Below are 16,846 nucleotides of genomic sequence, written 5' to 3'. Positions count from 1 at the left end.
GCCTCTGCTTAGGCTACCAATACGTGACAGCTCAAGGCATAGACCAGGAATCCACCGTGTCCTGGCAGCCGTGCCTCAACAAGGCGACGGTACGTTGAAAGGCAAGCATTTGAAGACATGACCAATGTAGCCCTGATTCATCTAAAAGTATACCTGTCCTCACTGAAGTGGGACAAGATCACTTTGCAGAGCTGTACCACGTGTTAGCAGCCTTAAAAGAAAGAAGCCAGTTTGACTTGCCCCAGGGCAAGTAATGTAGATGAACAGCTGTAGCCTGCAACATGGACAACACGATCATCAGCACTACCACAAGATATTGAATAATGGAAAAATTAACAGCAGCCAAGGATCATTTTTCTGTGGGTTTTTTTTTTTTCCCTCTAAAGAATTATTTACACACAAATGCAAAAACTAGCTGCTTTCATCAAAAGTTATTCTCTAGTTGGGCATCTCCAGTTGGCCATGCCCCAGGTTCCCCTGCTTAGTATGAAAGTGTGCATTAATTTACATCTTCCTTCTCTGCTGTGCTTCCAACCCCTGCATGTCTCTACAAAGCTGATACAGGCCAGTTCTTCCTGGGAGTAACTCTGGCAATCGATGAAGTCACATTCCTGTCAACCTGCTGCAAGAAGATGCAGGTCCACAATTTTCACTTGGAAGAAACATTGACAGGAGTTCTCCTCATGAAGAATGGAAAAATTTGTAAAGATATTTAGGCACATATTATAAAGCAGCATGCAGTCCCCAGAAGGGATACATAAACCCATAAATTACCCCATTTGGTGCATATCTGCATCCTCGGATGACTCCGTATCTTTTAAGAACACTTGTCTCTACTGCTGAGATTCCACTTCCTAAAATACTTAAAAATTGTGGTTTAGAATTAAACTTTAAGTAGCATTGCACGTAAATATAAGTAATTACAATTTCGTCAACACACAGGAGCAACCCTGATCTTTAAAAATGGAAGCACAGTAACTTATGCAAACAGAAATTAGTCTCATTTTTTCCATAATCTCTCAGATTAAAGTTATATATTAGCTAAAGTACAGCGTTATTACTACACCCTTAGGCTTCAGAGCACATCATGGCACATGCTCATTTGGCTGCTAAAAAGCAGAAACCAAATGATTGGCATTTTTTCCAAGGACAGTTGAGATGAATAGTTTGAAGTCATTTCTTTAATTTAACCATGAAACTTGAACATTGAAATTAGAGTCAACGTTAATAACATTTTATTCCTGAAAACTCTAAGTATGTTAGTCCTTGAGCACTGATCATAAGATGGATGGAGTCCTCACTGTTATGTCTCTTCTGTCATTGGAAACAAACCCCAACTACTAAACTTGCACAACTTGATAACGGTACAGCTTTAACTGAGTCCACGTACATAACTTCAGTCAACACTTGTCCCTGAAAAGACCCAGAAGTGGGAGTGAAACCATCACCCTACTGAAATCAATAGGTGTTTTTCAGTGATTTTTATGGTACCAAACACGACTGATTTGTTTAGCAGAGGTTCCCAGCACGGATGCGGGAGGGACAGGTGAACGACGTGACACCTCTGTGCTAGACTCACAGAAGTTCCTCACTGTTCTGACCAGGACATCCATTTTCCAAACAGGATCAAAAACCCTTTCATCCTCATTTCCTAGACAAAAAGGAGAGGAGATAGGGGATGAGAGAGCAGTAATAGAAATCCGAACTCATACACACAGGCAAAAATCCTCCTTCCTCACTCTTCCAAGCAGAGCAATGTCCCCAGCCTGCATACAGGCTTTTCAGACATTGCAAACACCCCAAAATGACTGAGGGAATTCCAGCTATCCTCAAACTGTGTTCCTTTCTTTTTTGGATATACCGAAATCCCTTCCTTCCATGATGCCTCTTTCCTCTCTCCCCAACTTAGGAGGCCTCTTACTCCAGAGGCTAGTGCAGACAGCTCCTGTGACTACTTGAAGACTTTTGAAAGCTGTATCCCAGCTCTGCTAACCACAAATCAGCTCTTGTAAACCTGCTAATGGATAGCAAAGCTCTCCCTTGAGTTTTCCCCCACAGAAGCGCACCAGCAAGCTCAGCTCTTACAGCCTGGGAAGGCTCACTTGACATTCTTTATCTGCAAGGACTCCATTAGCAACTTCCCGTAACGTAAAGCATATTTTAAAAAGCCACTGAAAATAAGGGATAATTAAAGTGTAAGAAGTGTCATCTTCATAAGAGCCACAGGACTAAATAAAGTCTTGGAGGGCCCTCTCCTGTACGTTCCGTATTTCTCTACGTGCACAATGCACCTTCCTCTGTAAAATCTTTAATGAACAAAGCCAGTCTTCTCTGTACCTTTAAACATATCTGAAGTAGCACTGGATTAGTTCATAGGGAAAAAAAGCTCCTAGTATATTTTTTTCCTCCAAGCAGAAGACAGTTACATGCAAAATTAACTCTCAACTCAGAACTATGAAGACTCAAAATCTAAAACCCATTTACAGACAGTTACCAGGTCAGCAACAATTTGATCCATTACGAGAGCCAATCTAGATTTAAGAAAATTACTTTCATTTATGCATCCAGCCTAAGAAAATGCTAACAGTTGTCAGTCCTTAAATGACAGGATTGTCACAGCAACAGCTAAGAACTGTACAAATGTGTACTTTTTCCTTTACAAAAAAAATATTTATCCTCTCTTGGCAAAGCACTGAGAAAGTATGTAGCAAGGATATCACCGTAATGTTAATATTTATGCCTTACTGATTTTTGGTACTGTGAATTTAGATTAATGAGCAAAGAGACCCCATGGAAACAACCTCTCTTACCTTGTCTTAGTTTGATTTATTAAGCAATGCAGTTACCAGTGACAAGCCCACAGAGAAATGCACTAAACTTAACACTTCAGAAAGAGCAAAACCTTACCCAGTTTTTTTTTTTTTTTGTGCAAGAATGACTCCTTCCTCTTATTGCAACCAAAGGAACAGCAACAAAAATATCTACTTAAACAGTGAAAGCCTATTACAATCCTCCTAACAAAGGAATACTGCAAAGACTTATTTTCTACATGGTTCATTTATTGTTGCTGAACAAAGAAAAAATAGCCTTTGTTTTTCTTCACAAAGTAAAGTGATTTGAAGGAGGGAAAATAAATAGTGACCTCTCTTTCATTTAAAGAGAGTCAGATATGAAGCGGAAGGAAAGAAGATGTTTGTAAATTAACACATAAAATAACAAACACCTTAATTCTCTAATCCCCTCTCTAGAAAACGCTATTAAAAGGTACTGGAACATTTGTGATAGGTACTAAACGGTTAATATCTGGCCGGGATTCCCCGCCAACACAAATTCCGATGATTTGCCATTGGATGTTTTCAGCACCAATGTCCTGTTATAGTCCACTGAGATCCTCCCTGCAGCTTTCCTGCCTCGGGCATCTCTGATGTGCCGGATCAGAGTCTGGAGCGTCCCCGTTTATCACGATGTTTCACTTACCACCCCCTCGCACGCAAGCACACACACCAGATATTACTGCTTTTCAGAAGAAGGCATAAAAGAGTAAGCAAGTCACTGAGGTCTAACATGGAAGCTCTGTACAAAAACGAAATGCATAAAAGCCCTTCTGGAAAACAGTTTGCTTTCCAAGCAACCCTTTAGCGATGAACAGCCCTGAAACATTCCTGAGTATTACACAGCTGTTTTACAGCTTCTAGCGTTAAAGAGTTTAGCTACATACGGCAAACGTCCATAGACCTACTACTCTCTGCTTGCATTTGTCTTTATATTCAAACCATAATGTAAATATTATCTGGTTCAAACACCACTGATCTAAATCAGCAAGTCGTACAATACTGTCATATTAAACCTACATCATAGCTTGTTTTCCTGAAGCGTTCCTGGAGCTTGCCTTCTAGATGTAATTACTGTACCATATATATCAGAACCAGAGAGAAAGGCTTCACTCTGAGGGCTGAAATTGAGAAGAAATCAATACAAAGAAGATAAATGTTTCTTCAAGAGCTGCAGAGGTATTAACCCTCTCTCCAACTTATTTTCTTTTTGCTTCAAATCATTTTACCATGTGAGAAGCTGCTGGAAGGACTGGGATATGACGGGTCTACCTGCTTATCTCCGTGTTTGGGGTTAGAAAAAAAAGTGTATTTTAGGAAAAAAGAAAAAAAAAAAAAAAAAAAGAAACAGAAGTGGAAGTTCCTATAAAGCTTCCAGAATTTGCTTCTTTCTTTTCACACTTGCACACCTGGACGCAGCCGACGACTCGGGCTGCATCGGGAGCCCAGGGAAGGGACAGGAGGAGTCGCGGGGCGAGGACCTCAGGGCGGGAGGGGGGCTCGCCCTGCCCCAGGCCCCTCACATCACACCCACCCCACCCGGCTCACACCCCCTCCGCACGGGCCCCCCGCCCCGTCCCTCCAGGAGGGGGCAAGCCCAGGAATAAAGAAAGAAAGAAAGAAATGGACCGCTTGTGGGGCGTGCGGGGGTGCGAAGCCGAAGACGCTTCCAGCCGCAGATGCGGGGGGGGGCACGACGACAGCAAAGCGAGCCCGCTGTGCTGCAGGGCCGGCTCACGCGGGGCTGCGCGCGGGCGGGCCCGCGCCGGCGGAGGGGCGCGGGGCGGGGGGGGGGCGCGCGGCCCCGCGGGGGCGCCGGCGGCCCCACAGCGCCCCTGGCGGAGGGCCGGGGGCACGGCGCAGGCGGCGGGAGCCGGAGCCCCGCGCGGGAGCTGCGAGTTCCCCCGGGCCGGGGGCGCTCCCGGGGCGGGGGGGACGCGCGTGCCCACCGCGGCGCCAGCGCCCTCCCGGCCCCGCTATACGCGGCCCCCGCGTTTCGGTGGGGGCGAGGAGCGACGCGCAGCCACAAGCCATGGGGGGCGAAGGGGGGGTGGAAAGCAACGGTAGGCGCTGGGCGCCCCCCGCCCGCGTAACCCCTCCGCCAGGGGTGCGGGGCGGTGGTTGCACAGAGCCAGCCCCGGGTGCGGAACGGGCGCGCAGCCCCGCGCCGCCCCCCCCTGCCCTGCCAAGGTCAGCGCGCCGGCACGGCGAGAGACCCACCGCGGACACGAGTGGGGTGCGGGGGGCAGGGATCCGCGCACAACTAAGTTTTTGGCGGGGGACGGGGGGTTGTAACAAGGGATCGGAGCGCGGAGCCACGCTCCCTGCGGGGCGGCGGGCGGCAGTCCCGCAGCACAAAGGGAGCCCCCAGGCAGCCCCGCGAAAGGAGGGCAGCGCACAAGGACCCCCGCCGCCCGCCCCGCGCCCTCGGGGGCTGCAATGCACCGGAGCGAGGGGACGCCGCGCCGGCAGCGCGGAGCCGAGCCCATGCACCGCGCACGGCCCCGCTCGCGGGCAGCGCTGCCCGCAGCCGGGAGGGTGCTGCGGAGCTGGGTGAAACCCAACGTTGGGGCCACCCGTGCAAAGGGGCCCCCGCGGTCCCTGGAGCATCCTCCGCACTCGCGGGGTGCCCCGCCGGCACCCCACGGGGGTCGCAGACACGTGTGGCGAGGCGCCGGGAACCCCCTCCGCCGCCGCGCTCACTCACCGGGGAAGCACACCACATCATGGAGCACGGAGCTGGTGATTTTCAAGAAAAAGATCCACCAACACGGTTGCAGTAGCCTCCGCATGTCCAAAGCCGCACATCGAAAGGGGAGAGGGGCTAAAATAATTAACGCACAGCGGGAAAAAAAAAAAAAGAAGAAAAAAGGAAAAAAAAAAGAAAAAAAAGAAAAAAACAAACTTGTTGAAAATAAGTTTCTCCCCGCGCCCCTCTTCCTGCGGGAGAAAGCGGGGGGCTCCTGCTCGCCTCCTCAACCGGGGGGGGGGGGGGGAATCCCACAGCCGTAGGGCAGGGGGTGGACGGAGACGGGGCGCGGGGACCCCCCGCCCGGCACGGCACGGCACGGCACGGCAGGGCCCGGCGGGGCGGCGCGGCTCAGGCGGGCAGCGGCGGCGGGGCGCGCTGCATGCCGCGGACGGGGCGCTCAGAGCCGCCTCCGCGCACGGGCGGGCGGGCGGCGGTCAGCCGGGGCCCCGGCGCGCTCCATCCTGCCGTACAGGAAGTGGCGGGCGAGCCCGGATCCTGACGGAGACTTTAAAGCGGGGCGAGGGAGAGGGAGAGGGAGAGGGAGAGAGAGGGAGAGGGAGCGCGGCGCGGCGGCGAGGCGAGGCGAAGCGGCGGCGCGCCGGACGCCCCGGCGGCGCGCCCCCGACGCCCTTAAAGCGGCCGCGGCGGCGGCGAGGCGGGGGCGCGCGCGCCGCGGGGGCCCGCTCCTACGCACGCACCCGCACCGCTGCCCTGCGCCCCGCCGCGCCCCGCGCGCTCTCCGCGGAGCGGCGGTGCCCGCCCCTTCGCCTGCGGAGCGGGGGAGCGCTGCCGGCAGCGGGGGGGGGGTTGGGGGAAAGCGTGTGACTGAGGCGAGGTAATTTGCGGTTTGGTCGTTGCGGGTTTTGCCCTCTTACCCGCGCGGTAGCCGTTCGAAGTTACTTGTGGCATTCCGCCGCCCTCGGTGCGTGCTGCGGGGGGCCGGGGCTCGGTGCTGGGTGTCCGTGTCCCCCGGCCCCCCCCCACATCGTGTGCATCACTCTGTGTATTGCCAGAGGTGTCCGCCCCCCCCCCCCCCCCCCCCCCGAAATCACAGAGTTCTCCTCTGGCCCCTCCAGTACCCCGCACCACACCGCGTGTTGCCAGAGGTCCCCCGCAAAATCACACCGCGCTTTTTTTGGTCTAATGCTGTGCTGGGTATTGCCAGAAATTCTCACCAAAGTCATACAGCTTTTTTTTCGCCCCTGGTACTATGCGTCTTTTTGGGTATTGCCAGACATCCCCCCCCAAATCATACAGCTTTTTTCCCCCCCAAAACCATACTGGGTATTGCCAGAGACCCCCTCTGCCGCCCCCCCCCCCCCGCCCCCCCATCACATAGTTGTTTTCTCCCCCAGTAACACACCATTCCGGGGATTACCAGAGGCCCCTCACAAAATTCCTGGGTTTTCCCCCAGGACTGTGCATTATACTACATATTTCCAGAGAGCCCCCTCAAAATGAGAGAGTTGTCTGATATTTTTGCAGAGTCAGGTGAAGCCTGTCCCAAGGCACTCCGCATCCAAATCTTGACCCACAGCCCCCCCCAACAGCAGTTTCTGAGTGATTGATAACTTTGCACAGGAAACAGAAACAGAAAATGGTGTGAATTCAGGATGAAGGGATGGTTGCTTGTACTTGGCATTTCCTGGCGGTGCTGTGGTCTGCTGAAGTTTAAATTTCATTCAGAAGTAGTTTTCGTCTGTTTCTTTGGTAATTATTTCCATTACAAGGATTCTGTTTCAGAAGGGAAAGGGTTTGGCAGGGGTTTATCAGCGCGTGCTGTGCTCAGCTCTGGCTTTGTCATTTGCTGTGACCGTCTCCTCTTTGCTTACCTGCAAACCTGCCACATCTGTGGTGTTTCCAGAGGAGAGGAGATGGGCAGCAGGAGGAACAGAGTAGGAAAATTCAAAAGTCATATTTATTCAGTGGAACGGCAGTGATTTTCTCTCCCCCTGCCTCAACTTAGGAATCACTAGAGCAGAGCCCTCAGGGCTTGGGTACTTACCACTGCTGCGCTCTGACTTTTCTGTAAGAGGCTGTGGCTTTGTGTCCATCCAGGTTTACCCCAGGCAGCACGGGGTGCCAAATCAGTGGATTACACTGCACCCAAAGGGCCCCTAATTAGGAGGCATTGCATTTTCATAGGCTTTGCTTTGACTTTCTCTCCACATCCCAGGTTGTGCCTGCCAAAAATTACAGTTGGAAGTTAAAAGTGCAGTCCTTACTAGGCAAAACTGTTGCTCCCACTAGGGATTTTACCCATGTAAGGATTTAAGGACCTGATTAGATGTTCTCTGCCCTTGAGGGCACCGCCCTTTGGACTGTGCAAAGAGTGGAGAAGGCGCTTGCATAAGGATTTATCTAAAACAAAGCAAAAAATTCACAGGCCCTGAAGAAAGTTCTTATCTAACTTATTGTTCATTAAATCACTTCCCAAAACAGGTGGGGTTTGGAGGTTGGTTTCAACTCTCATAAAAACAAAGATAAAATTTTAAGAGCTAAATTTCCCTGATTTTTTTGTTCCTGTGAAAAACAAAAAACAAATCCCCACCTGCCTTGACCTTTTGGATTCTGCGGTGACATCTGTGCTCACTTACTTACTGGGCTGCTCTAGAAAAACCTGCAAAATATTCCCCTTTCAGCAATCGATTCCTAACGTTACCGATCTAATGCAACAGACAGGTAGGCAGGTTCTCCTCCAGTACTGGGACGTACCTCTTCAAATGATGGCTCCCTGGTATTGTAAGAGGTGATCTTAAAGTGAGTTTCAACAGGTCTCGTTACATGAGAAAAGTTACTAAACGCTACTGCAGCCTCACAAAAGAAGAATAAAAGTAATGGATTTCTTTCAAAGAGCAGTTTGCGTCAGTGTTTTTCTCACTGATTCAAAATCCTTTGCAAAAGCTGTTAATTACATCATTTTCTATTTAAGATATATTTTTACATTAGTTTAGGGCTTCCTATCCTGGGAAATGACAAATCTGAAGCTGCCCCCATATCCTGGAACTGGAGGAATTCTACATTTTCCATCCTCAGAGCAAACATGCAAGCGAGATATAAAATACATGAGCAGAATACTGTCTCCTGAGGAGCACAGATGACTTCAGACCCCTATAAGCTGCTAAGGAAGATTTTAGAATGTCAGTGCTCCCGTCAAAAACCAGAAGTGTTCAGGCTGGATATTCACAGTAGTCCCCCCAGGTCTGAACTTCTAAAAACAAATCTGTAAAACCCCAATGTCGGCACGGACAGCTTGGTTCAGCATGCTGTGGTACAACGTGTACAATGACCCACTTTTCCTGGAGTGGCAAATCAATCACTGCGTCGTCACACATCAGTTTAGGAGCCGTAGTGACGGAAGTAGTTTTCTTTCACATTAGCAATTTGGGTGGGCAGAGAAATGGAAAGATGTACGATGGAGATCCAGAGAACAAAATTAAACACGGTTAAATGAGAATCCATTTCCTGCAGCATCTCTTTGCCTGTGGCACACTGTCTATCAACAATACACAGGTACAAATTGGCCTGGAGATGTCTCTTTAACTATCCAAACAGAGAAAACTGCATTAGCAGCATGCAGCTCTGCCAGACTGGTGCCGTGTGACTGGAGAGCGTGTACATTAGATAGGACAGCTGATCTTTCCCAATGACTGAAGTACTGTAGTGTGATTAAAATAACTGCTACTGTATGAAGAGATTGTAAAGGGACATTATAATACGGGGCAGTTAAACCAGATTGATGGGTGTTCTACAAATCTTGCAATATTTACCGTTAAACATGGTGGGCGCTGTCAAGGTGAAAGGAACAGGATCAGCATGTCTGGTTTGCATGGAACAGTGAATAAAAGATAACTTTTATCTTTTTTTTCCTCCTGTTTGAACAGGTAATATTTTTATGCTGCCTTCGTCAACATATGGGCATCACTCCTGGGAAAGAAATGAAAGTCTGTTAATTTATTTGATCAGACATGAGAAATAATAGAAAACTGAAAGGAAGACTCGCATTTGTCATATGTTTGAATTAGTAGAAAGCTGAAGAAAGCAGAAAAATATTGCAAGGAATTCAAAGATGAGAGGGTTTATTGAATTAGAAAAATATTAATAGCATTAATCATTTCCAAAACAGGCTTCTTAACATCTATAATGACTATATAAAGGATTGAGGAAATAAAAATAAAAGAAAAAAATCAGATATAGAAAGTTACACTTTTTTGTCTTTAGAAAGAAAGGGATGAGTTCTCACTGATTTACATCCAGGCAGCCTCACTGGAATGGTTAACCTGTGGGGAAAACACCAGGTGAGGATCTAGCCCTGAAAGGATAAATCACCGTGAAGTACCCGAGAAGCAGCTACAGTTCAGATTATAAGCAGTATGTGAGGTGTAAACTTCCAGGTTAATTCAGCAGCCCTGATTCCTGTCTAGCTTTGCATAGAAAGGAAAAAAAGGATGCTGAACTTGGAGTTTCATAAATTGTATTATTGCAGAGTTACTTCCTCGTAGCCTCAGGACAGATGCATTCTTCTCAGAGTATGCTATGAGGCTTTGAAAGTCTTAAGAAGGCATCTGAGAACCTGCTGAAAAACAGAGGTGGAGGGCAAGCAAAGCGGCTGTGAGAAAAAAAAAAAGAGGGCTTTATTTCAATATAGTCATAGCAATGAGTTGTTTGATTTATGAAGACATAAAAATAGATTAACCCAGAGAGGCAGGTAAAGCAAAATGTATGAAAAATGTTGATGGGTGATGCAAACTCTAGGTAACGACATACGCTGTAGGTCAGAGATTACTGCAAGTGTTACCAGGCTGCACATCTGTAGCACTACCAGCATTATATGAATGAGGGCATCTGAGTGCTGACTTGAGTGATACTCCAAGATGTCCTGGCTGGGCAGTGTCCCACAGGGTTTTGCACGAGGATTTTTTGGAAGACCGATACATGTATTTTCTTGTGGTCTAGAAAAGGAACCTGCACCTTAGCGTACCCTTAGGCTAAATCATTCAGAACAGACGCACGGTCACATGCTGAAATACCTACTTGAAAGCTTCGTCTTAATCTTGAAGTCATACAGCTCTGTTGTCTCCTGAAATGGCCTCAAAATTACCGTGTTCTGTAAAAGTGTGTGTTAGTAACCGGTGCGGCGGAGGGTCAGACTGATCAGCAATGAGTTTCTCTCTTTCAAAAGTAACTGTAATTCAGAGTCCTGTGGTATGACCTTGCTAGGGCTGTGTGTGTGTGTTTAATTCACAAATCCTCTCTTGTTAAAAGAAAAGAAGAAAAAAAATCTATTATTATCTGTATAGTAGTGACCAGAGCAAGCATGTTAATGACTGGAGCTGAGGGATGAGCATGGAAGACCCACCTTACTGTCCTGCTTGTCTGTTACCATCAAACTCACCACGAATATACTGTCTTTGCAGAATTTAAGGTGGAAACTAATGAGACAACAGACTTACGAGCTTTCATTGTCAGTGAAAAAATTGTTTATAGGTTTCAATAATGTTTGAGTTCAATGTAAGTCTTGGGAACATCAGTTGCAGAAAAGCAAAAATCCTTTTGACTGGGAAGGCTCTATCCAGCCTGGATGTTTTTAACACTACCATGCAGCTTGCCGGTGAGATAGCTGCAACTGTCAGGTTTTTTCTACACAGTAGCTTTGACATGGGATGTGTCAAAATTCTGCCAAGGCAATAAGCAGCTGAGTTAGGTGTGTGCAGGAACTTGTATGCAGTCTAGTCTTGTGGAGCCTAGTGTGCACACACAAATGTGTCCTGAGAGCCCCGGAGCTACAGCAGACAGGCATTGGAACCATCCACATGAAGTAAGTGTTTCCAGAGATGGACGGTTTTTACTGCTTGCTTAAAGAGTGGGGTGGCAACTTAAAATCTAAAGGCATGGTGAGTTTTGTGAGGAGATCCTTAGGAAGGCCCAAAACTGCTCTCAGGAACATTTCACAAGAAGCTGAAAGCTTTGAGTGACTTTGAGTCTGGAGGATGTGGTCACCCTCTCATGATCAAAGCACTCTTCCCAAAGTGTTTGGCTGGGTCTGTGTTTCCTAAAATGGTCTAAATATGTTTACACAGTCAAGATAAAATTATCTTAGTAAATAATAATGGAGGGATGAACTGTGCACTCTGTGAGGCCCCTAGTTTTCCCTGCTTGGCCACTGACATCATGTAATATTGATGAGAACCCAAGGAACTTCCTTAAAAGTATCTTGAGGTCCTTCATAGGAAAGTTGACTCAAGGACAGGCAGGGTTTGCAGGCAGCATGAATGCAGGCTGAACATAAGCTGCTATGAGGAACAGCATGGGTGCAGTGTGCCGGACCTAGACATATTATAGACACAGTTAATACGAGCAATCTTCTTGTCTCTAATAACCTCAACTTCCAGACCCCTTGTCTTCCACAGGACTGCAGAAAGCAGTATCACAACGGGATATCTACCCTTTTAAAGGCCTCGTGCATTACAACCAAAACATCAGAATCCATCTTTTCCCCTATAAGTAAATCGGTGAGAATGAATACATTTATTGAAGGTGGAATTTCTGCTGTTCCTTTCCCCCTCTTCCATTTCACTGCGGCTTTCTGCCAAAGGAGTTAGTGCAACATGCTCCTGCCTTCCTGCATGGATGTCAAAAAGATGTGTCAGAACCTACTTGTGAAGGGTGAAGTCACAGGTGTGCAATGGTCCCAAGGGGAAGAGGCAATAATGTCTCTGTGACAAGACATGACCTTCTAATATAAACCCATTGCAAATGGTGTCCAAAGCCAGGCCTCTGAAATTGGTCCACAATGAAGACCAATCAAGCAGACTGCAAAAAATAGTTTCCTCGCCAATCCCCGGAGAGCACTTTAAGGCAAAAAAAAAAAAATCTTCTATAAATAGTAGAACCAGTCTCCAAATCTGTTTAAGGAAAGAAGAGAAAGTTAAAGAGGAACATTTGCCAAACCCATATTCTTTTGGAAATACACTCTTTGTGAGTGCAGGTATATAAGATGATGTGCAAGCTTGTATGTCCTGGCTGCCTTTTTTAGTTGGTAATATCTTACAACAGGTTGTACAGATGTGAATAATTACATTCCAGAACTGAACGCAGCCCCTGGTGTGTGTGTGTATGTGGGAGGCCTTAACAGAACAAGGGAAGAAATAACATTTGTGTGTTACAGGGGGAAGCAGCTCTTACTTTATTTCGGGCCCTGTGTGTTGGAATAGAGAAATGCAGGTTGCAGATTGCAGCATAGTTCTGTCTTTGCCATTCTTCTCTGTTTTCACAGACCTGTGTTTGTTGGCTTTTTTTATAACATTATCAGTTACTCATATATGGGGTTGTGTGAAGCACTCTGGATTTGAGTGTGGACAGGCAGTACATTAGCTAACATGATTCCATTAAAAAGGGATTCTATGGCCAGTGCCCCAATTAAATGAAGAAGTGTCAATATTAATAAACCTTCCAAAGAAAGGGATAAAATCCGATACCCACAGTGACCCCACAGACATGAGTGCTAGTCAGATCGATACGTACGCATAAGCACTGATGGAAATAGCTAAACAACAAAAACACATCTAGGCCACCGCGATTTGGCAGTACAGCACACCCATAAAGTATCCTTTATTTATCCAGTTCTGCTTTCCATTCCCTTACTCCCCAGCCAAAGATCAGTGTCATGAGCATGAGCTACCTGTCTGCAAACAGTTTCTTGCTGGTGTTCATCCTGTCTCCTCTTGATGCCTGGTCTAAAAAGGGTTTCTTGGAAGTGTAAAGATGCTGTCCAAAAAGTTGAATAAGCACTAATCCAAGCCCCTGCCAGCTTACATCCCTAATGCAACTGAAATGATTTTCATTCATCTTTTCAATTGTCATCAAATATAGATCCGCTGTAGCTGGGCACAACTCCACTGACGTAAATGACTGGGCATTCACTTTCTTGGAACTACACCTACTTGGACCCAAGTCAAAGTTTTGCCAATCCAAGGAGGGATGTGACCAAAGACCACAAAAATGCAGTTGTTACTTTCTACAGTGTTTTGCTACTTTGGAAGTGTTGCAAGACTGTGCCCTTATCTTTTCTACCCAGATTTCATGTTCATGATGCATATCTTTGTGCCATCAAGGTCTGGTGGTTACAATGCACTGTGCTCACAGCTACGGTATAGGAAGGTTTAAAACATTTGAGAATTTCAGCATCTGTTTTATGTTGATTTCAGGAGGAGAATGGGAGAAGAGGATGCCAAGTTCCAGAGAACAATAAACACTTCGGGCCAACTTCTCCCTTCATCTACGCTGGTGTAAATCTGACGTCTCTTCATTCAGCTGACAAGTAGATCTGAGCCAGTATAATATAGGACAGAGTCAAGCCCTTTAATTTGGAAGAACACAATTGCTTCCTCTGGCCCATGCCCAAGAAAATATATTTAAAATATACAATAGAATGTAGAAGAAATTTTAATTAACAATTTTTTATGGGGGTGTTGGGTAAAAGCATTCCATTCTGGACTGAAAACGAGGCTTTCAGAACTGAGCCAAAAAGCAGAATGTTTATCATAAATGCCCTAAAGAGGAGTACAATTAAAATGTGTTTAGAACCTTGAACTCTTCTGTTAATCAACGTGAACTTATAAGTCCAGGTTTTAAAATAACTAATGATGTCCAAATAGATTTTAGCATCTATTAAAGGTATCATCTTAAGACACATTGTTGGGGGAAAAGGAAACTGAGGATAAAGTTTTAAGACTAATTCAGGGTAAAGAAATATGAGACCTCATAATTCTTCCCAAAGCATCACACTTAGTAAAATATTACACTTTTTTCCTACAGCAGAAACACAACAGAACAACATTATTCTCTAGCGGTCAACATTAATTGCAAACTGATGGCCACTTCTGAACATGGGAGTCTTCACTGGGCCATATTTAATTATGTTAACTGCCAACATGTCAGCCTGCCTAGCTCCGGCAGCCCCGCTAGTTGAGCCGGAGTCAGTGGCATCGGCCAAAGCAGTCGTACCACACGGGGGAGTCTCTCTGCATGCACGGAAAAGTTCATGTTTCATAAATCACTCGCTTTGAAACCTGATTTCTCTGTACTGCAGCTTCATCAGTTTGCCTGAGAGATAACATCAGATCTGCAACACTTGGCAGGGCAAAAACCAAAGCCTAAACCATGATGTTTCTATAAATTAATTGCTTATAAGTAAGGTGGATAGGATTCTGTTGGTGGGGAAATCTGTGTCAAGCACGATTCTCTTTATTAAACTCTGTTTAAGCCACCAACTTGCCTGGTATTTCCGTATAGAACACTAAGAAAAGTTCGAGAAATCTCAGCCATCAGGTAATAGAATTCTACAGATTTTATTTATTTAGGAAAGCGGAGGGTGTGGCAGGTTCATTGCGTGGCATGGCAACACATTATCTCAGCCCAGCAAAAATGGAACGACAATGCCGGAGCAGGATTCAGCCATTTCAATATCACATTCTTCGCTGCAATGTATAGCATAGCCGCCTACCATAGAGTTACAGGAATAATGGGCATGGTCCACGGGGGGGGGGGGGCAGTCTCCGAGTACACCTGTCCTGGGATTTAATGAGCCTGGTATCTTGACCAAACACACCTTTCATGAAGTACAGGCCATGAGCAGTGGACATACAGCCTGAAAATCATGTAACATATCTTGAGGGGTGAACCATCCTCATTCCTCAAATCCATCTCAACCCAGAGGATACAGCAGTGATGCGGCTCCTGAACAACGCACAGAGGGAAGTGCTGACAAAGATCTCTCATGTGGCACGGGTTATGTAGCACTGCATCAGACCATCCTAACGAGCTTTCTCTTGGATTTTTATACATCATTCTTATGACCTCACCATGCCACACAGGAGACTGACTTTGCCAGTGCATTGTTACCTGCTACTAATACAGACTGCTGCTAGCACAATATACTATTATCCAGCAAAACAACATGTACTGACAAACACTGTTTAGTGAGTATTGGCTACCAATCTGAGAAAGCCAGGGTCACTGCTGAACAATACCAAAAGAGGTCTCACTAGCTTCTTCTCCCTCCTCCATTGAATGAGCTGTTAATAGACAAGCTGTTATAGAGAAAAAGAACTAAATAGTTTACAAGCTTACATTTGAAGGCCTGTGAATTGCATTAGCTGAGCCAGCTGAGTGAGAGCCAAGGCAATCTCCCCACGATTGTAGAAAATGTGGCATTGAGGCATGTGGAGGCAAAGGAAGAATGACAGTGACCAGGTTTACAATATGCAAAGCTGGAATAATTACTGCTTTCCGTGGCACAGAATTTTTAGCTGAACTACAATAAGGAATAAGCATCTGCTTTAAAGCACAAGTGTGCGTGTGTGTTTGTATTTTAAAACTTTCTCTCTTTTATGCAAATATTAATTTACAGCCTTAATAGAAACTCTTTAAAGTTGACTTTTAATTTTTCCCAACTGGAGCTTTCCCCATCCTACCCCTCTTTCTCTACTCCATAGGCCACTCTCGGTATGAGCAATGACCGTGGTTCTTTTTTATTACTGGCTGTTTTCTTTGGGCCTAGCAGCTATGAACAGGAATGGGAACCACTTCCAGTTCAATTACCTGCACAACTATTTGGGATCAGTGGAACTGGAATGTACAGCTAAAAAGTTTTGGGGACCCTCCGGTTACCAGCCGAGACACTGACAGCGTTCTTTTTAAAATTTCTTTCGGTTCTTTAACTTTACCAGAGACATAAAAGTTTTGAAAAGCAGCAGAACAAGAAAAATTATTAATAGAGAAACAGCAAAATTGAAAGGTAAAGAATGGAACCCTCAGATCCTTCATTTTAAGACACTTAGTGGCAGAAAAGAATGAAGGAAAGATGAAGGAAAGGACAGTTAAAAACCAGCCACCACTGAACACTGATCAGTCAAAATTTCTAACTTTGAGAAAAGCTCAGAAACTTTTAAGGGGTCAGATTTTAACACAAAAGAATTGTTTTGGATCAAATCTAGTTTTAAAAAGTTTCAGGTTAAAGATTTCAACCTACTTACAAGTTTCTGTCTTTATATTGTCCTGACAATTTTATACCGTCTTTGGTTAGAAACAAGCCAGGTGACATCTCTAACCCACTGTTGCAATGCCAGCTGTCTGAAATCCTGCCGTGAGAGCTGAGGTAGCTGGTTTAACGCAGCCCTCACAAACAACCTGAGATCAGGCGATGGCTGAGAGGATATTCAGCAAAGTATAGCGGTGGCTTTTGCCGTAACCTCCACTAATG

General features: G+C 46.1%; 1 protein-coding gene across 2 annotated transcripts in view; it reads right to left on the bottom strand.

Annotated features, from left to right (window-relative positions):
- PTPRG (protein tyrosine phosphatase receptor type G) overlaps positions 1–5,812 on the bottom strand; it is a 418,432-nt gene extending 412,620 nt beyond the window's left edge. The window contains exon 1 of one of the 2 annotated variants that reach the window (XM_087744487.1): positions 5,539–5,812. In XM_087744487.1, coding sequence (XP_087600613.1) covers positions 5,539–5,559 — 21 coding nt within the window. In that variant the 5' untranslated portion in view covers positions 5,560–5,812. The remainder of the gene's footprint in view (positions 1–5,538) is intronic. The other variant, XM_087744488.1, reaches the window with a different exon arrangement.
- Between the last annotated feature and the right edge of the window lie 11,034 nt (positions 5,813–16,846).

Source organism: Nipponia nippon, unplaced genomic scaffold (genome assembly GCF_047370975.1).
Source record: "Nipponia nippon isolate SJK-2023a ecotype South Korea unplaced genomic scaffold, ASM4737097v1 scaffold_9, whole genome shotgun sequence".
Taxonomy (NCBI): Eukaryota; Metazoa; Chordata; class Aves; order Pelecaniformes; family Threskiornithidae; genus Nipponia; species Nipponia nippon.
The sequence above is the reverse complement of the archived record's forward strand: the minus strand, read 5'-3'. Positions and strand labels throughout refer to the sequence as shown.